This window comes from Miniopterus natalensis, chromosome 11 (assembly GCF_054644295.1).
Source record: "Miniopterus natalensis isolate mMinNat1 chromosome 11, mMinNat1.hap1, whole genome shotgun sequence".
Lineage (NCBI taxonomy): Eukaryota > Metazoa > Chordata > Mammalia > Chiroptera > Miniopteridae > Miniopterus > Miniopterus natalensis.
Genome location: NC_142091.1, coordinates 75,871,748 through 75,893,482, shown reverse-complemented (window position 1 = coordinate 75,893,482; position 21,735 = coordinate 75,871,748). Strand labels below are relative to the sequence as shown.

The 21,735-nt window shown below is 50.5% G+C and overlaps 1 protein-coding gene across 1 annotated transcript in view; it reads right to left on the bottom strand.

Moving 5' to 3' along the window:
• Positions 1 to 14,707, bottom strand: part of PPFIA1 (PPFI scaffold protein A1) — a 60,676-nt gene extending 45,969 nt beyond the window's left edge. Inside the window, exons 1-2 of the mRNA XM_087822067.1 lie at positions 14,617 to 14,707; positions 13,266 to 13,529 (exon numbers count right to left, since the gene is read on the bottom strand). Coding sequence (XP_087678193.1) covers positions 13,266 to 13,529 — 264 coding nt within the window. The 5' untranslated portion in view covers positions 14,617 to 14,707. The remainder of the gene's footprint in view (positions 1 to 13,265; positions 13,530 to 14,616) is intronic.
• Positions 14,708 to 21,735: the final 7,028 nt, after the last annotated feature.

Here is a 21,735-nt window from a genome sequence, read left to right as displayed (position 1 = left end):
CCAGGCACTAGAGAAACCACCCAGAGGTGTCAGGGGATCATTCAAGTCACCCCACGGTGCTGTGTGTGCCAGGTGCTGTGCAGAGCCCCAGGGACAGTGGCACGGAGCAGCAGGCGGGCACTGGGGACACACAGAGGACCTCGCTCTGACTTGGGCTCCCAGTCCAGGCCAAGTGAAAACCAAGTGCAGTTGCCCCGACAAAAAAGAACCTGCTCAAAGGTAGAGAGTGGAGGGCTGAGTGGGACATCAAGATCCTCGGCTAGAGAACCCAGACCTGCGTTTTCAGGGCCACCCCAGGCTTCTGAGGGCCACTGTTGGGCCCCATCCACCCCGGCGAAGCACTCTCCCACTTACCACCTATGGGACTCTGGGGGAGCTCCCAGACTGCCGTGACTCAACTTATTCATGTTATTTATAAAAGGGGGTACACAGCAGTACTCTGCTTTCTAGTACTGTTTGCAGAATGAAGTGTGCTTTACAGTACTGTGAGGCTTCAGTGAGATAATTCATAGAGGCAAAGGAGCCCTGGCCAGTTTGCTCAATGGTTAGTGTGTCAGCCCCCAGACTGAAGGGTCCCGAGTTCAATTCTGGTCAAGGACAGTATCTGAGTTGCAGGATCGATCCCCAACCCTAGTTGGGGAGGCAACCGATCGATGTGCTCTCTCACATCAGTGTTTTCTCTCGTCCCCTCCCCCTCTCTCTGAAAAGCAGTGGGAAAAATATCCTTGGGTGGGGATTAAAAAAAAAAAAAAGAGGCACAGAAGTGATACACGTTGGCTATTACCTCATTTAACCCCCCAAACACCCATGTAGCCAGCCCTTGGCCAGTGCCTAACCCCTGGCAGACACAAAATGAGTATTTGCTAAAAAAAAATAAGTACTGTAGCTACTGTCAATGGACTGAAGAGAGCACCGAAGGCTGAGATGAGGTGAGGGACACAGGGAAAGGTGGTGCAAGTCCTGCCGATGACCTGAACAGACTGCTTTCCTGGCCAACTTACCCACCCTCACCCAGGGGTTCCTGGGGGGAGAAGGTGCAGTGGGATCTATCTACAGACAGGCTGACACACGAGATACGCACACCTATATGCCTGCCCCTGCCTTTACACTACTCACCGACATCAGCCTGCCGGCTTAGGGACGGTGGTGCACTTACTACCCTTGTGAGATGCCTCCCCTGGCAGGAAGTGTGGGAGGTCAGATGATGCGTAGCTGTCAGCGTGTGCCCTGGGTAGGGGGACAGAGCATCTTCAGCCCTCACAGCAAGTGGATTTCACACTTAGTCTCGAATAAAGCCCTTTATATTTTATTTGCATGGCAATCAGTACCATGTCAGGCCATCCAAATTAATAATAGAGTATCAAAATAATCTCCTGCCACGTCTGTTTCCATTTTAGGGTACACAGACTACCATGACCATACCTGCCACTCACGGTTTCCCCATAAGTTACATTTAGGGTGGAAGGAAGCGCCTACACTAGCTGCTGCTTCCGTCGGTCTTAAACAGCACGCACCTTTATTGTGTGCACGAAGGTGGGAGGGAACAGGATTTATTTGCTGCCAGGCCTTGATTTTCCTCAGCTAGTGCTCCAGCTCCTTGACCTCCAGCACACAGCCGCCTACTCGGCCCCACTGGCCTGGTCTGGAGCAATGCACAAGAAGCTGGCCTGCGGGAAGGCTCCTCCAGGACACTGCTGACTATGGCATTCTTCCTTCTACCACATTCCTCCTGAACTTTCTCTTACCCTCTTCTGTTTAAAATCTCTTTCTCCTCAGGGGTCAGCTTGGCCCCGTCTTGAGGCCCCAGGGCAGTGCCTAGTGGGACTCACACCACTGTGGGTGCAGTGTGCCATCAATGAGCATGATGCAGGTCTTTACTCGGGGCTTGGTGATGACCAGTTTGGTGCTGGACGCACTGCAGACAACATCAGTAATCCCTGTTTTGTGAGTACAGTGCTCGGGGCCCCAGGAGAAGCTGCAGAGTTCAGCCTCGCTGCTCGGGACGTCGAGGTGTCTCCCCTGTGTGGACTGTGTGTGCATGACAGGGCATCCCAGCTCCCACTTCCACTTTCTGTGGCGGGGCTTTCTCTTGTGCCCGCTCATGAAGCTTGGACCGTTTGTCCTGGGAGATGCCCATGGCTCAGTGTCGGCTGCAAAGACAGCTGCCCTAGCTGCTTACAGCACCTTAAGATGTCAACAGATCAACGGCTCAGAAATGCCATTAGTCTCAAGTAGAACTTGAAAGTTTACATACAGGAATCAACAGCTTCAGCATGCTACTGCGTGAAATCCACTTTTATATCACTATTGGCAAAAGTTTAAAACTACATAGACAGCAGAGACAATCAGCCATTTGCAAAGCAGAAAAACTTGGAAGTGAAAGACAGGCTCCCAGCTCCCAAACTTATTTTCAGAGCAAAATGAAATTTCCTCCTCGGAATAGGAATGAGACTCTGGAGCCAGGAGTGAGGACTCCACGGGTGGACCTTCCCTGCCAAGGGAGCCACAGTCCAAGTCTGCGGAATTCAGCCAAGAGCTTACTTCTAACTACAGGGAAAACCTACAAGTGGAAACATCTTGTCCACATCTCTGTAACAGGCAAAACCCAGGACCATCTCGTGCAAACTGGGCACAGGGTCATCCCACCTCCAAGAGGCGGGGGCAGGGTAGGGAGGGGCGAGACTTCTGAGCACAACTAGTTCTCTCGTTCTGACTTCTGAATCATATAAATGTGCTATGTATCTGAAAAATATTAACTCCAAAAAAAAATGCAAACCCTAAAGCTAAGGATAAGCAAACACGTGAACCTACCCGAGCATCAAATCTGTGTGGTTATGCTACTTCACATTGCTAACACCCATTATTCCAACTACACTTGGCCCTTGAACAACGGGGGGCCCTTAGGGGCACCCCCCCCCACACACAGTCAAAAATCTGCCTGTGTATAACTTTTGACCCCTCCAAAACTTAACTACTCATAGCCTACTCAACCGGAAGCCTTATCGAGCACATAAAGTCGATTAACATGTATTTTGTGTGTTATATTATATACTGCATGCTTACAATAAAGTAAACTAGAGAAAATAAAATATCACTAAGAAAGTCATGAGAAAACACACTTTAGTACTGTATATGTTTACTGAAAAAACCTGCATATACGTGGATCTGCACAGTTCAAATCCATGTTGTTCAAGGGTCAATTTGCACATATTCTTTTTTTCAAACTGATTTCAGAGAGAGGCAGGGACAGACAGAGAGAAAGATCGATCGGTTGCCTCCCGTACATGCCTCGACCGGAGATCGAACCCGCAACCTAGGTACATGCTGACTAGGAACTGAGCTCACAACCTTTTGGTGCACAGGACGATGTTCCAACCAACTGAGCCACCTGGCCGGGGCTGGGCTGCATATAGTCTTAAGATGTATTTATTCTAAGACCAAAAAGAATTGCAAAAAAACTCCACAACTTCACTCAGTGAAATGATTATAACAATAAGGTACTAAAAATCTAAAGCTATTTTATGTGTATCACAGGGTAAAGAAAATAATGCTAATATCATTAGAAATCAAAACTGTCACTCAGACACATAAGATAAATTCAGGGTGAATCTAGATTTAACTCGTAAGGCACGGCCTTGTTATGAACACTGTCTAGCCCTATCCCCGGAACACCAGGCGAACCCAGACACTGGTCTCTGAATCTCACTCCCCACCAAGAGGAGCAAGGGCTCCGCAGACCTACAAAGTGGGCCTGGGACAAACTTTTGTGCCAGAAGACAATGGCACATTCAAAGACTAATATGGGCTTGGCCAAGGACCCAGAAGCCAATCTGAGGGGGACAATATGAGCACCCAAAGAACACTGATAACTGACTGAGTAACCCCAGGTCCAAGTGTCCACAGCAACTGAGGGAGAGGAAAGGGGATGCTCTTCTCACAGAGCTCACCCAGGAGGCAGGACCGGCGGCTGGAAAGTCAGAAAGGACACGGCAGAAGCACGATGGACGCTGAAGCTACTGGGAGTGCCCTGGTGACGAGGAAAGTCACGGGCTCAGGCCACCTGTGCCCTCCTCACAGTCCGGAGGAGGTGCAGAGAGTCAAACAGGGTCTGCAATCACCACCTTAGCCCAGTGACTCACCCCCGATCACAAGAAGGGGACCACTGGAAACTGTGTACCCAAGAAGTGATGCCTAAACAGGGGAAATGAGGTCAGGCTGGGAGGCAAAAGTGAGACGCTAAACCCTGCAGAATGGTAACTACACATTATTTACACTGAAATGGCTTCTAGCTGGCACGTATCACTCTTATAATTTTCTAACCAATGAACAGTGTCACTACGGGAAGTTGTTACAGTGGGCAACACTATGCATCGTTTCCTCCAGATACGACTGTTCTCTGAGCAGAAGTGAAACTGCTGGGTCAGAAGGTGAGCGTATTTGAGGATCTTTACACACAGGGCAACTTGGTTCCCCAAGAGCTAGTCAGCAGATTCCTCAGCGTGGCAGCACAGAGAGCCGGGTGCACAGATGCTGAAGGAACAACACATCTGCATGCAAGTGAGGAACTGTCGCAGCCCAGCATGGGTGCAGGGGGCACTGGAGTCACTAATGGATAAGAGGTCCAGACCTCATGGGCGGACCTCAGAGGCGGGAGGGACAGGGACGGGATGCGCCACAAGACGCAGAAACAAGCAGGAGGCGGGAGTGCAGAAAAGGGGCAAAGCTGTGTCCCTGGTGTCTGACCACTAACTAGGAAGAAAACCGTACCATTCACAGCAGCAGGGGCTGAGGTAGGGAGAAGATGGTCTGGGCCAATGTTGAATTTAAGGAGCCCGAGGTGCACCCAAAGGGAGATCTACAACATGGCACTCAGGCAAGGCAAGGTGGCTGCGAGACAGAGCAGTGAGAGGGAAGGAGCTCAGTGGGTCACTGAAACCACAAATAAACCATCCCCCAGTCCTGCCCACAGATGAGAAAACAGCCACTGCTTCAGCAGTTACACTGTCCACATACTTAGTTTGCTCAGACTGAACTATAAAGCCTCCCATTCTTCCACAACTAAAACAGCATCTGGGCCGTGAAGCCTCACTGCAACAGTGAGTGGTCAGCACCTAGAACAGCGCCTGCCACACACAGGCACTCAATGAACACCGAGTACATGGACGTATATGTCACACACATAACCATCACATGAACACTTTGTTAAAATATCATGTATTTCTGAACGTCAGATAAAAAGGGGCACTGCTCTGTGCTTCAAAGGATGGGCGAGGTTAAGGGGTTTTTAATTCCTGCCGAAAGCAGTTTCATAGCTCAACCCACGCACTGAGGGATCGCCCTGGCCCTGGCCTCTGTGGCTCAGGCGCCACCCCGCACACCAAAGGGTCGTGGGGTCAATGTCTGGTCAAGGGCATGTATCTGGGTGGCAGGTTCCATCCCTGGCCCGAGTTGGGCACGTGCAGGAGGCAGCCAGTCGGTGTCTCTCTCACATGGATGTTTCTCTCCCCAGCCCCACTCTCTCTAAAAAAAGGAAGAAGAAAATCAATGGAAAGATACCCCCAGGTGAAGATTAGGCAAAAAAAAGGGACCACTCCTGTGTCCATCTTGCCTCCACCCCCAGCCCATTCTCTAAGCAGAACCAGCAAGACCTAAAGAATCCCACCAGCCCTGTCAGTCCCCCCGCCCGGCCCTCTACAGCAAACATGGCCAACCCCACTCCTCGCCAGGCAAGGCTCTCCCTGCCCTTCCCTGCCCACCTGGCCACCCTCACCTGCTGCACTTCTCCCTCCGTTGCAGGAGCGATGGCCTCACTTCCAAGGCAGGAGCCGCGGCCAAGTTCGTCCTGGCCCCGGGCCTTAGCCCCTGCAGTCACAGCGCTGAGAAAGTGCTCACGGCTTGCTTTTCTCAGCCTCTGGATCTTAGCCCAAAAGTGACCTTCCAAAGGCCTTTTCCAGATCATTCCTGGATCACAGTGTGCCACAGACAGCCCGCCTCACACACCCTTGGCCATGTCCTTCCTTTTAACTATGTCATCTGTCAGTGTGCACTTCACACCTGCCCTTCTCTTGAGAAGGGGTACGCTATGTCGGCTTTCGGTACACAGGGACCCTACCACAGTTGCCCGGGAGCACGGTACTCGGAACCTGAAATGGCACATACCTCAGAGGGCTCAACAACGATGGAAGGCTCTGACTCTTGCGGACGATTAAAGGTGTTGATACAGAGGAAAATAAGGCAGGGCTGCTTTCAAAAAGATGGCACGTTGTGCAAAAGAGAGAAATCCCAATGGTCCAGTGCAGCTTTGAAAGGACGCACTTAACTGTTTCATAAACCAGACACCATGGAAACAAGCAGATTCTCCTTTCTCAGTTCCATATACCAGAGTTCTCTGCAAGAGATGTCTTTTAAAAATCTCACTTGCTTCTCTCAAACAAGCTTGATCTGACTGATATACACAGAACACTGCATTTCCATCAACACTCATTACTGTCAGGTGCCAAGGAACGGTCACAAAAATGAATACAGGCGAGGCCATCAGGCAAGCGCACACATCTCCAAGGACTGAAGTGTGCAGCCTGTTTAGGAACTGCAGTGATTGACAGTTATGTCCCCTCAAAAGCCACCCCCCCTCCCCCAACGTGATAGTATGAGGAGGTAGAGACTTCAGAAGGTGATTGGGTCATGAGTGGACAGAGCTCCTTTGCCCATCACCATGTGAGGACAGTGAGAAGTTGGGCACCTATGCACCAGGAAGCAGGCCCACACCCAGCACTGAATCTGCCAGCACTGTGACTTTAGACATCCCAGCCTCCAGACCCATGAGAAATAAATTCTGTTATTTGTAAGACAGCTAGTCTATGGTATTGTTACAGTAGCCTGAAAAGACTAAGACAGGTATCTTCACAAAATTAAGCTAGAAATCAACACAAAGGTAACTAGAAAATCCCCCAAACACTGGGAAGTGCGGTAGTATACTTTCTAAAAACTTTATGACTACAAAAAGATACTACAGTGAAAAAATGCTTTAAATATTTTTAAAAAAAATTTTTTTTTGAGAGAGAGAAAGGGAGAGGAAGAGAGAGAGAAACATCGATGAGAGAGAAACATCAACATTGATCAGCTCCCTCCTGCACACCCCGTTGGGGATCGAGCCCACAACCTGGGCATGTGCCCTGACCGGTAATCGAACCAGTGACCTCCTGGTGCATGGGTCGAAGTTCAACCACTGAGCCACACCAACAGGCAATTTTTAAATATTTTTACCTAAAAGAATAAAAATTTGGCTAATCAAAACTTGTGGAATGCAACTAAAGGTATGCTCAGAGGAAAACTTATAGTCAAATACATCTTTGGAAAAGAAAGGCTAAAAAATATATGGGGCATCTATCTCAAGAAACTGAAAAAAAGAACAGCAAATAAAAAGTAGATGGAAGGAAAAAACAAAAATTAATGAACTAGAAAGCAAATATTAAACAGGAAAAAAATCAATAAAGTCAAAACGTGGTTCTTTGAAAGGACTCATAAAAGTGATAAACCCCTGGCGGGACTGGTAAGAAAAAGAAATAAAGCACAATGACCAATTCAAATAACTGTAAAGGGGACATCACAACAGACCTCACAGATAATGATATTACGAGCCACCTCACACTCATTAACGTTCAGGTGGCCTGAACAAATTCCTGGAAAAAAAAAAAAGCCTACCCAAATAGACACAAGAAACAGAAACTTTAAAAAAAAAATCCTATTTCCACGTAAGAAACTGAATCTGAAATTAAAAAACAACCACCAACCACCCTACACTAGCTTCTTCCAAAGTCTAAGGAAGAAAAACACCAGCCTCACAAGACCTCTTCCTGGAACCCACAGGAACACCTTCTACCTTGTTCTGAGAGACCAGCATAACTCTGCCCAAACCCAACAAACAATGTCCAGTATGTGCCAAAGCACTGAGCTCTAACATCCGTACAGATATTATTGCCAGAGACGCTCAGTGCGGAAAAGTGCTGGATGCTAAAGACCCATCCCATTCCACAGTTTCTCGGTCAATTACAACTCATTTGCAACGCGGCACTAATCTTTTTGTTTGGCTCATTACAAGGTATGTTTCTTACACTCTCAATTAGCTTTTCAATGAGTATATAACAAAGTAAGAACTTTGAGGCTAGAAACTTTTTTAAAAATTAAGTAAGTTAATTCCTAGTTAATTATAACAGGTATAAAACTTATTGGGCAAGTAGATGACTTACATGTATGAAAACACCACAACGACTTCTCTGAACTCCACCATCCACCAGGCTTTCATATGCTCTCTTCTATTTAATTACAATTAAATCATCCTCACTTAGTGCCAAGCTGGAAACACTTTCAAATAAACACTTTCAACAAGGACAATTCAAAAAAGTAAACATACAGACCAACCTTTCATGAGTATAGATGCAATAATTTTAAAAAAATATTAACAACAACAACAAAAAATCCAGTGAAAGAAGAATACGTTGAGGTCAGGGTGGGATTGTTCCAGAATTGAGGAATTTTTCGAAAAAGTTAAGCCATCACATAAAAGAAAAAATCACCTGGTACAAACTGACAGTCACCAGATGGAAGGAGGGGTGGGGGCCAGGTGAAAAAGGGGAAGGGATTAAGATGTACAAATCACCAGTTATAAAAACAGTCAAAAGGCACAGCATAGGCAATCTAGTCCATAACGTTGTGATAACTATGCTGAGGGCCAAGTGGATAGTAGACTTAGGGGAGGTATCCCTTTGTAAGTTACATAAATATCTAACCACTATGCTGTAGACCTGGAACTAGTAATATTGAATGTCAACTGCAATTGAAAATCTTTTAAGAATTAAAAACAAAAAAGTTAACATAACTTAACTCATGATTTTAAAAGAACTGTTAGCAAACTAAGAATAGGGGATTTCCATATTTTGATAAAAATGCCTACAAAGAAGCTACCTCAAATATCATATATTGCGGTGACAGGACGGAGACCTCCCACCACTTCCATACAGCACTGTCCTGGAAATCTTAGCCAGTACAAGAAAAACAAAACTGGTCGTAGCACCGAGAAAGAAAGCAGTGTAATTTGCAAACACAATTGTGTATGCATAGAAAATACAAGAATTATTATTAGAAATAAGTAGATGTAGCAAGTGGATACACAAAAATCAATTCTATCCCTACATACCAGCAATACACAATTATATAGTTTAATTTATAAAGACATAATTTCTAATGGCATCAAAGATATCAAATACCTATGGATAAATTAAACATGTATTAAACATATATGGGAAACTGTAAAATACTAACACAAGTTAAAGAAGGTCTAAATAAATGGAAGATTATATTGCGTTCATGGCTCATAAGACCAATATTAAAAAGGTGCCATGGCCTAGAAGGTTTGGCTCAGTGATTAGAGCACTGGCCTGCAGACTGAAGGGTCCCGGATTCGATTCTGGCCCAGGGCATGTATCTCGGTTGCAGGTTTGATCCTGGCCACTGACCAGTCAGGGCACAAGCAGGAGGCAACCAATCGATGTGTCTCTTTCATATCAATGTTTCTCTCCCTCCCCCCCTCTGAAAAGCAATGGGAAAAATATCCTCAGGTGAGGGTTAAAAAATATTAAGATGTCATTACTCCCCATAATGGTCTACAGATTAAATGCAATCTCAATTAAAATCCCAGCACATTTTCTGGGAGAGACTGCCAAGCAGATCCTAAAGTGTATCTGAAAATACAAAGGGTCAGGATTAGCTATATAATCATGAATCAGAGCAAAGGTAAAGAACTTAAATTACCAGATATCCATACTGACTAACCTACAGTAATTTAGACAGTGAGCATTTGTGCAAAGATAACCAAAAGATCAAGTGCACCCATACATTTATGGTCCCTTGATTTATGACAGAGGCAATGCTGCAGTGCATGGGGAAGGATGGCTTTCTTAATAAATGACTCGGGCAGGCTGGATATCCATATATTTAAGGGGGGGAAAGGATCTTGGCCCCATCTCACACCATAAACAAAAATCAGTTTCAGCTGGATTACACAACTAAATGTGAAGGACTAAACAAGAAAGCTTTCACAGGAAATACCTTCATGAACTTCCTATCTTTCAATAAACAAAGAGCATCCCCTGGGCTACATTAAAATGGAAACTTCTGCTGATCAAAAACCAGCACTGAGGGAGTGAAGAGGCAACCATAAGAGAGTAAAGGTCTGCCTCACATGTATGTACTTGATACAGAAGAACTCCTTCAGATCGACAGGAACAAGACAGGCAATCGAAAAATTGTCAAAAGACAATCACCTCATAAGAGAAGATACCCGACAGCCGATAACGCGCAGGAGGCTCTGCCCCTGCCCGGTGACTGGTTGTCAGGGCACAGCGCGTTCATGGATGAAACCACGTAATAGAGCACCACTGATGGGTCAGATGGGGCAGGCGTGTGGTGGTACAAACTGGCAACACCACCACGAGGACAGTGTCTACTGACGCTGATCAAATGCACACCATCACTCGGCAATGTCACTCCTTTAAACACACCCAACTGGAGTGCATACATATCTGCACCCAAAAAACAAGCAAGGATACTCAGAGCAGCATTTGCAAAAATTAGAAAGAATAAGTTACGGTAGGCCTGGCTGGTGTGGCTCAATCGGTTGGAGCAGCATCCTCTGCACCAGAAGATCAAGGGTTCCATTCCTCGTCAGGGCACGTACCTAGGTTGTGGGATCCATCCCCAGTCCGGGCACATACGGGAGACATCCATCCGATCAATCTCCCTCTCATGTTGATGTTTCTCTCCCTCCCTCCCTCCCTAACATCCATTAACAAAATAAATAAGTTATGACCTATTCATTCATACACTGGGTTACTCGACAGCAGATGAGAATGAACAAAGCTGCATAAGACAATATGCATGGATCTTAGCAACATAATGTTGAATGAAAGAAATCAAGAAACAAAATATATGTATTACTTTACTTCATTTATATAAAGTACAGAACACGCCAAAGTAATCATTGCCACAAGTGAAAACTGTGGTTTTCTACCAATATTTGTTTTATGTATTGGGATTCTGAATACAAGTTTTCTTGAAGAATTCTGTGGTTAAAAAAATTTCAAAACCATTGGAACAAATAAAGTCCTTGCAAAAAAAAAAAAGGTGGTGGGCTTTGGGGGACAGTTATTGGGGGTGGGTAGGAGGAGCACTGGAAAGCTTAGTAATGTTCTGTTTCTTGATCTAGTGGTGGTTACGGGAGTGTGTTCATTTTGTGAAAAATTCAGAGATGTACACTTATGATTTGTAAATTTTCCAGATGTACATTATAATTTAAATTTTTAGAGTCTATATGGTTGCTTCCCTACACAACATGCCAGGAGTACAAATGCACCTACCTAACTCATATGTCTCCTGTCTGGTTCCACTATGAGCCACCAAACGAGACAAATGCCAGGAAAGGGGACCGTCCAAAACACATCTACTGTGTCTCTGAAATGCTGGACTCGGGCGCTCAGGCAGTGAGGTGACCACATGACAGCATCACCTTCTCAAATCAATGAGGCATTTCCAGGTTACCACACTGAGCAGCAGCCAGAAACAGATCACTGAGCAACCGTCTTGCCCACTGGCGCGACAACCCCCGCTGGTGGGAAGGCCCCTACCATGTGAGACTGCGCTGTACAACACTCCTGGTCCCTTCCCTGCTGTGTCCTTGGGCTCCTTCTCTCCAATAACTCCCTCCCCAAATGTGTAAGTATCTGACATGCACTTTGGTATAAGGACCTTAAATTACATGAAATCAAACACAATCACACACACACAAACCACACAACTGAAAAGATTCACAAATACACTAAAATCCTGGCAAAATGTAATCTCACCAATCCTTTTAAGCTTCTGGTAATAAAACCTGACCTAAACAAACTTGGTAATTTAGAGGACTGGAATGAGAAAAAAACATAACGATTCTCTAATCCGAAAAAAAGGGACCATTACAGCACTAACATTAAATTATTGCTGCTAAAAAAGAAATCCAAATGTTGGGCTTATCAATCTTTCAGGAGAGCTGACGAAAGCCAAGAAGCACATTAAGGCCAGTAATTATTCATCTGCTAATTCAGCGCTGCAGACCCACCGTGGGAGCACCAGTGTGCGCGCTCAGGGCACCTGGAAGCACCATCTAGGTGGCTATTATGAATAAAACGGCACCCAGACGGCTCCTAACACCCAGGGAGCCTGCCTATCTCCCAGGAGGCCCTCTGCCTTTCACCTCACATTCCAGTTGACATTTTCTCCCTTCACCTATCATTAAATCCTCACTCAGCTCCATAATACAAGGGTTTGAAACACTGGTCCAAACGAAACACTTAAACGAGCCACTGCAGTGTGATTCTGAGCTTTACAATTCTCGTCTGCCAAGAAGAGAGTTCCAAAGGAACCCATGTCTAGTCTTTTATTTCCTAGAACAAATTTCATTCACAAAACACAGGTGTCCTGACAAAGGTGGACGGTAAAAGTATTTATCCTGTGAAACCAATCCTGTTTGTCCACCCAATTTCATAAGGAAATTGGAAATACAGGATATAATCCATGGGGAACACACATTTAGCAAGAAACAGCTGAGGACACAAGATCTAAAGGCACCACACAAGCCCTGGCCAGTTTGGCTCAGTGGTTAGACCATCGGCCTGTGGACTAAAAGGGTCTCGGGCCCAATTCCAGCCAAGGGCACGCACCTCGGTTGCAGGCTCAATCCCTGGCCCCAGTCAGGGCTCGTGAAGGAGGCAACCAGTTGTGTCTCTCTCACATCGATGTCTCCTGTCTTTGTCTCTCTCTCTCTCTCCCCCTTCCACTGTCTCTAAAAAGCAATGGAAAAAATGTCCTCGGGAGAAGATTTAAAAAAACCAAAAATAAACCGCGCCACACAGCTTGGCTGTTTTGAGGCCCTTTTCAAACGCTCTGGAGCACGACACCACGTCCAGGCGGTTCCTCCTGCCCCAAAGGAAGGAACAAGTGGTGAGGTGTTTTCACCTGACCTCAGAAGAGCACAGAGTCTGTCCTTCCAGAGAAGTTTAATCCTCAGGAACCGGATCTCTATCTGCCTTTCAAATACCAGAACCACATCAGCTCACAGCTGGTTACGCAAAATACTCGTCTAAAAATACCAGCGCCATCCAGACCACACGATGGAAAAGACGCCACTGGGTGGAAACACATCTGCAAAACCTGGGTGGGGAAAGGGCCCGTACCTGTGGAAGCGCAGTGTTGAGCTGCCTCTGCAAGGAGTCTCGCTCGTGACCGACCTCGTGTAACTTCCCCTGGGTTAATGCCAGCGTCTCCTGGGTCTCTCTCAGCGTCTCCAGGAGGCGGTCCTTCTCCTCCAGCATGGACACCATCAACTGTTCGAAATGCGAATCTGCGTCCGGCTGGGACGGCGAGCCGGACCCATGGCTCCCGCTTCCTCCCGGGGGCCCTTCTGCTTCACTGATGGTTGGCATCACCTCGCACATCATCTGGAAAGAAGAGACCCGGACTGCAGTCAGCACCTGTGGGAAACGGCTCCCACGGAGCCCCCACTTCAGAGCTGCCGGTGGTTAATAAATGAAAAGCCCACAGCCTGGCTCCCAGGTCCGAATGCTGCTCTCTGCACATCATAAACGGGGCACACACAGCCGGGCAAACCGGGGCCACGAGGCGAAGACATCAACAGCAGCCCGCAGAGAACACAAAGAGCAAGCCCTCGCTGTTTTGTTTGCAAAGCGGTACTTTCTACATGTTGAAAACAAGTGTGCTTCTGTAACCTATTTTTTTCTTCTTCTTCTTCCCATTTCCCGGCAGGGGAGAGAAAGTGGACACGCGCCCGCCACCCGGCCCGTCTGGGGGACAGCGCAGCGGGGCGCCCAGCCGGGAAGCCCGCGGGGTTCCAGGCGCAGAGACTCCGGGGCGCCCGCCGGTTCTGGGGCGCGCTCCGGGCCCGGCTCCCGCCAGGGCGGGGAGAGGTGCTCCCCAATGGCTGCAAGGGTTGGTCCGACAACCTGCCTTACGTAAGTTAACAGGCAAAAAAAAAAAAAAATCCACAATGGAAACACGGCAGGGCGATAGCGCCGCGCGGGCGAGGGAGGAAAAGTGGAAGGTGAGACCCGGGAGGCTATTGGGTGTCCCGGCGCCCAGGCCGGCGCGGGGAGGGGCCGCGCCCAGGCTGCCGGGGGCTCGGGCTCGGACCCCGGGGGGCAGCCGCCGAGCCGCGCGCCCGACGCGGACCCCGACTGGCCCCGCGCGCGCCCGCTCGCCCGCCCCGCACCGGGCGCTGCGGCCCCGGCCCAGGGCGCACAGGCGCTGCCCCGGGAGCGCGGCCCGCGCCCGGGCTCCCCGCGCCCACAGGTGGTCGCCTAACGCGCTCGCGGCCGGGGTCGCCGGGGCGCGGGGGCAGCGCGCGGGGCCAGGCGCTCGTCCCGGCGGGCGGGGGCGGGGCGCGTCCCCCCGGGGTCCCGCTGGGGCTCGGCCCCGGACCCCGCGCCCCCCGCAGCGCGCCCGCCCCCCGGCGCTGACGGGACTGGGCCCCGCGCCGCCCCGCGCTGCCTCAGTGTCCCGCTCCCTTACCTTGCTCGCCGGCGGGAGCGGGCGAGGAGGCTCCGCGGCGGCTCGCGGGCGGCCGCTCGCTCCGGGCGAGCTCCGGGCCCGACGAAGGCAGCCCGCGCCCGCGCCCGCCCCGCGCCCGCCGCCCCGGGCCCGCCGCCCCCAGTCACTAAGGCCGGCCCGCGGCCGGACTCTGGCGGAGCTCGGGAGGAGCGGGCCCGGCTGCGCGTCGCCGGCGTCAACGTGCCCGACGTCGGGCGCGTCGGCGTAGCGTCAGCGGCGAGCGCCGCTGGCCCGCCCCGCCCCGGGGAGGGGCGTCTGGGGAGCGCCGCGGGGCCGAGTGCGCAAGCGCCGCCTCCTGAGGCGGGGCGGCCTGCGCCTCCCGGGCGCCGATTGGATGCGCGCTGTCGGAGCCCCGCCCCCAGGGCCCCGCCCAGGTCGGGGTCGCCGGGGCCGAGCCGCCCGCTGGGGGCTCGGGTCCGGCGTCGCCGCAGCCTCGCCCCCCCGGGCTGCCCCCAGCCTCCCACCGCGCGAGGACCCGAGTCCCCCCAGCGCGGGCTCCGCGTCCGGCTGGGGGACACGCCCCCGCGTCCCGGCCCACACCTGGCGGGCGCGCGGGCGGAAGTCACCTGGGGGCTGCAGGTGGAGCGCGGCGCGGCTCCCGGAGCGCGCTGGGAACCGGCCCCCGCGGGACTGGAGGGTCGGGCTCCTCCTGCGGGGCGGGGCGGCGCCTCCGGCAGGCCCGGTGCGCGCGGGGCGCGGGGCCCGGGGCCCGGTCTGCGGGACGGGAGGGCGCGGAGCCACTCCCGCGCCTCTGACCGCGGGGACGGACGCCGCGGGCCACCGGGCGGGGCCTGGCCCGCGAGGCCCGCGTTGGGCGGAGGTCGTCGGCGTCCGTCTCAAACGTTGTCTTCCTCGCTCGCAGCCCCAGCCCCAGGCCCCGCGCCCCGACCCTCGGAGCCCCAGCCCGCCAGGCCCGCGCCCCTGCCCGCGGGCACAGAAGGGCCCGCGGGCACAGAGGGGCCCGCGCCCCTGGATGCGCGGGGCAGGCCCCCCTCGGGGCTCGACTCCTGGGCACGAACTCTGCCCAGGCCAGGGTGTCTGTGCTGGACTGACCAGGAGTCCCCCAAGTCCGAGTGAGCGCCCTGGGGCCCGTGAGCCCTGCCGAGGCCGCCCCCCGGGCGCCCCTGTGGGTGGAGAGCAGGTGCCGCCCCCGCTGGCTGTCCTAGCTCCCGGGGCCCGGGACCACACCTCTTCTTCACGTATGCATTCATTCATTCAGTATTTATTCAGTGGCCACATATAAAAGCTCAATAAATATTTACTTATTTATTCAGTAAATAAGTATTTATTTATTTATTGAATATAAACACGTAGGAAAGTTTCCAGCTCTCCTTGGAGGTACCAGCTTAACTCATCCAGCCCATATTTGCACCCTGCGCATAAAGGACCTGTCTCCTAAGAAATCGGGAAAATACCCAAATTTAGTTCAGCTGGGCGGGGTGCCTATTTTAGGAATAGGAGCCTATGAGCCAGGCGTGGCCTAGGTTTGGGGAACTCAGAGCTAAGACATCATTTCCCCCCAGTTTGCAACCCTGGGGGGGAGGGGGAGAGAAGGGAAACAGACAGGATTGCAAAGTCTGTCCTATAAACCGTGTGTGACCGCTGCTGGGCGACCACAGAAGGAGGACCCAACTCCCCCGCCAGCATCATGGGGGCTCACAGAGGAGGTAACATCGGAGCTGGGTCTCGAAGGATGAGCAGTTTTCCAAGCCAAGGAGGGAGAAGCCCCTTGGGTAGAGCTCCAGGAAACTGAGATCCCAGATTTCACTCATTTTCATTCATTCATTCATTTCGTCCCCCCAGAGTACAAATTCAGTAAGAGGAAATTGTAAACAACCTAAAGGGCCAACGTAAAGAGATTGGTTCGCCTGGCGGGTGTGGCTCAGTTGGTTGGGTGCTGACCCATCGACCTAAGAGGTCACCAGTTCCATTCCAGTTGGGACACATGCCCGGGTTGCAGTTCCAGTCCCCAGGAGGGCATGTGGAGGAGGCAGCCAATCGATGTTTCTCTCCCTCTCCCTCCCTCTCTCTCTTAAAATCAATAAAAACATTTTTTTCGCCCGGCCCGGTGTGGCTCACCGGTTGAGCGTCGACCTAGGATCCAGGAGATCGGGGTTCGATTCCTGGCCAGGGCACATGCCCGGATTGCTGGCTGCAGCCGATCAATGACTCTGTCATCATTGATGCTTCTCTCTCCCCCTCTCCTTTCCTCTCTCTGAAATCAATGAAGATATATTTAAAAAATAAAATAAAAATTAAAAAATAAAAACATTTTTTAAAAAAAGAGATTGGTTAAATCATTGCCCTTCCAAACAACAGAAAGTGAGATGACATTCTCAGTCATATTTTGATAACTATCTAATCACAGGCAAAATTCTATATCCTGTCTGTGGTGGTAGTTACAAGACTAAACACGTTTTGTCAAATCTCATACAACTGTATGCTGATATGTAAAGTATGCCCTAATTTTTAATAGTGGGGAAAAACCTTTTTTAAAAATAAGCAAGTTACAAACAAGTACTTGCAGCGTGAGCCCAAATTCGAAAAAGAAAGGCTGGGTTTAGATGAAGTATGTGTGATGTACAATTCATCTCGCACACAAAAGGCTCTGTAATGTTATTTAGTCAACTGATAGAATTTTAACAAAATTAGTTTTATGTGAATGAAATATTTTTGAAAAGTGACATCAAATTTCAAGTCCCAAATTGGTAGAAGAAAAGCGTACATGGCCATGTGTGAAAATATCGTTCCTGTATGCAATTCGTGTTGTACATTTCTCTGAATATACATCATGTTTTCCTGCAAAGGGACACCTCAAAATCCTGGCAGTGCTTGTCTGAGAGGGGCTGTGGGTAGTTTTTGTGTCTTTCTTTGTGCTAGTCTGTACTTTCTAGATACTTTATAGTGAGTGTGCATCACTTTTTAAAAATATATATCTTTATTGATTTCAGAGAGAAGAAAGGAGAGGGAGAGAGAGAAAGAAACATCAATGATGAGAGTAATTGATCGGCTGCCTCCTGCACACCCCTGACCAGGGATCGAGCCCGCAACCCGGGCCTGTGCCCTGACCGGGAATTGAGCTGCGATCTCCTGGATCCTAGGTCGATGCTCAACCGCTGAGCCACGCCCAGGCGGGCGAGTGTGCATCACTTTTATCACTGGGGGGGAAACCCCCCAAAATGTTACGTGACTAAAACCTAGGCGAGAACAAACCATGGGGAACTGCTCAGGAAGCTCAATGACAGTGCAGTTATCTGTGCCACCCAACTAAACTTTCCCGGAAGTATTCATCTGAACAGCGTTGCAGAGGTTCGGTGGCATCCTTATGGGACTCAGGGTAACAATGAACATGGAGAATGCTTTGGCTCCAATACTTCTGTTAAAGTTTCGGTAAAGAAAATTAGGTAATACAGGTGGGGAGGGGGTAGAGCGTTTATTACTATGTCCAGGGTTCTGTCTCCACAAATGTGCCACTGGCCTTGGCTCTGGATAATGTATTTAGTTATCAACCTTGGGCATGGCCTGGGCTGCCTCTCCTCTCTAGATATGCAAGCAACCCAAGGAGGAGGGTTTCTGTGAGTTCAGAGTGTGTCTGGTAGAGATCTGGGTGCATCTCAAACCCATTGAGAATATGTAAGAACCGAATGAATGGTGGCGTGACCAGCAGCTGTCAGGTCTGGGATGGGAGAGCTGTGCAGGTGGGTGGTGGGCCAGGTGACCCTCCCTTTAGAAGGTAGACACCAAGCCCAGAGAGACAAAAGAGACTTGCCCACAGGCACCCAGCCAGTTTGGGGCAGAGAAGGGACTGGCCCCTCCAGCGAACCGGGGGCTCTTGGTTCCTGAGTCCACCCTGCTTGGGTTTTCCACGTCCCCCCCGCTAAGGTTGCCCCTCTAGCCTCACTCAGTCCGTATCCTTTTACAGGTGGCGCTGAGACTGAGATTAGATAACCTGTCTGATGCCCATGATGTGGTCGAAGCTGCAGCTGGGATACCCAAGAATGGCCCAGAGCCAGTGTTCCTGATGCCACATCAAAGGGTGTCCCCAGCCCTGGCTAGTGTGGCTCAGTGGTCGGAGCATTGGCCTGTGAACCAAAGGGTCACGGGTTCGATTCTGGTCAAGGGCACATACCTGAGTTGCAGATTCAATCCCCGGCCCCGTTTGGGGCATATGCGGGAGGCAACGAATCGATGAGTCTCTTTCACATCGATGTCTCTCTCTCTCCTCCACCCTCCCTCCCTTCCATTCTCTCTAAAAATCAATGGAAAAAATATCCTCGGGTTGGATTAACAACAACTAAAAATGGTGTCCCCAGACCCCAAGGCTGGAGACAAAACCCCTTGACCGGTGTGGGCCCACCAAGGTACTGGCCCCCACACCCACCGAGGTCTGCGCTGCCTCTCAGCCGCCCGGTCTGAAATGTGCCCCGTTGTCCCAGCGCGGCGCCCGGCACGGGGAGTCCCCAGCTCTGAGAGCACCTCACCGCCTCCCACACAGGGAATGAAGATTTCTGTCCCTTCACCTATATAATTAGGTTTTAAAAGCAAGTCATAGTCTTCCTGCAACTTGCTTTTCTGGACTTGAGTTTATCAGGTGGTGTCATTAATAAAATTACCCAGCTATTGTCCGGAGAAGGGCCCGTGGGCAGTTGGAACTCAGAGAGCTGGGTCCTCCCTCAACCTTGACCTCAGGGGAGCCGTGTAACCCATACTAAGCCTCGATCTCCTCATCTGTCAGACCGGGATAATAAACACTAACTAGCACCCTGGGATGTTGAAAAGCGAGGCGACCGCCCTGGCACCTCCCTCCCTCCACCCCCTGCTGGCTTCCTGCCTGGTCTAGTCACCATTTCCCTCTTTCAAAGTCACTTTCAGACAGTGGTAACAAATGGAGACTCTGGAGCCAGGTGGCCTGGTTCAAATCGTGGCTCTGCTTCTTTTGGCCATGGCTGTGTGCCCTTAGGGAAGTTGGTTGACCTCTCTGGGCCTCAGTTTCCTCATTCCTAAGGCAAGGATCCTAGTACAGTACCGTCTCATAGGCTGGCCCTGAGGGTTAAGTTCCAGTGTGGGAGCCCTATTATCACCAGTGGAGGGAGTCCCTTTCATCGAGCCCCCCCCCCCCAGTGCTTCTGACCGGCTGGGGAGGGTGGGGCCTTGTTCTCATCAATGTCACCGAAGGGGAGGGTGCAGGGCCTTCTGAGGTTTTCCCCTCGGCTACGACAGAGCAGCATTGCCCCGGCAGGTGTGGCTCAGTGGTTAGAGGGTCGGCCTGCACACGGAAGGGTCGCAGGTTTGATTCCCGGTCAAGGGCACTTAGAGTCAAGGGCATGTACATCCCTGGGTTGCAGGTTGCAGGCTCGATCTCACATCGATGTCTCTCTCTCTCTCTCTCTCTCTCTCCCCCCTCCCTCCCTCCCTTCCACTCTCTCTAAAATTCAATGGAAAAAAAATATCCTCGGGTAAAGATTAAGGAAAAAAAAAAAAAAAGACAGAGCATCGTGGGGAGAAGTGCTGCGGCCTCCGTCCTATTCCTCCTATGTCCCTGGAGCACGTGTGGCCGGGAGCTGTTCATCTGAGGCCACAGGGAGGGACACTGTCCGTCCCGTTTCCAGGAAGGAGTTCCTTCCTCCCCCCCCATTTCTCAGGAAGGTCACGTTTTCCCTAATCCCAGAGAGCGCGGGAAAAAGGGAGAAGTATTATAATCCTGTAATACCCAAAAGATGAGCAGAGTGGTTAGACTTCTATGTAATTTACAGTGATCCCCCATGAGTCTCGCACCTGGCACCACCCCCACTTACTACGACATTAGCGACTCGATTCCCTGTGCTGAACGTCGCATCCCCGAGACTCCTTTGTAACTAAGTAGCATTATCTTTAAATTTTTAAAGTGATTTTTATTTGGCATTTATCTCTTATAATTCTTTGGAGAATTAAACTTACCAACCGACATGAAGAGGTTACTGGTTGGAAGGGATGCATTGGTCAAAAGCGAGGGCAGGAAACGCTGTCCCGTGGAGCTGGGGGAGAAGGGTGACATTTGGGGAACTGGGACCAGAGCCACGTGGGACGGAACCAGCCGCCGTGGGACCGGTCACCCTCCCTGCGGCTGTGGCATGTTGGAAGCGCCCGCTCTCAGCCCCGCCTCTGCCGATGGTGAGTCGTCCTTGCAAGTAAAACAAGCGCCGGTGAGTTTCTACACACGCGTGCCTCCCACGGCCTGTGCGCGTGTTCCCGGGACAGGCGCAGCTCTTCCCTGGCAACCCCGACGCGCGACTCGGCGTGGAGCTTCTAGGCTTGGGAGCAGCTCCATGCCTTACGCGTTATCGGAATCCACCCCGTAATGCTTGCTGTCATTTTCCAGTGGGTTTTGTTTTTGTGGTTTTTTTAATTCTCTCAACGTTGTATTATTATTATTTTTTTTAGTTTCCATAACCCAGCATGCTAACAAGCTTTACTTTCTTTTCGCTGCAGGATGACTTATCGGTACTTTAAAACTTCCTTTTTAAAAACAACACATTTTATGGAGGGAAATAGCTCGTTAAAAAGATACACGGGCCCCGCCAGCGTGGCTCAGTGGTTGAGCGTAGACCCATGAACCAGAAGGTCACGGTTCGATTCCCGGCCGGGCCATATGCCCGGGTTGTGGGCTCCATCCCCAGTAGGGGGCGTGCAGGAGGCAGCCGATCAATGACTCTCTCATCGTTGGTGTTTCTATGTCTCTCTCTCTCTCTCTCTCGGATATCGATAAAAATATATTTTTAAAAAATGGATACATGGGTACCCAAGCTACCATTTTTCTTTGTTTTAGTATTTATGAATGCCAAACTTGGAAGAGCAGGCCCTCCTCCTGGAAATGTGGTCTTCTAAAATATAAAAGCATTCCTCCTATCTCAAAAATAATTAAACGTACTGTTGAAAACCAGACGATTTTTGGAATAGGCCCCTGAGCGAGCTTGAAAAACGAGTTAGGATGTGTTTTGACTGGACCGAAGGAACATTCTAGAATCCACCTAAAAACACTTGGCAGAACAACTGGCCCGAGGCTACAGGGTTGTTCCACCTCGGAGGGGGACAGAGGTGCCA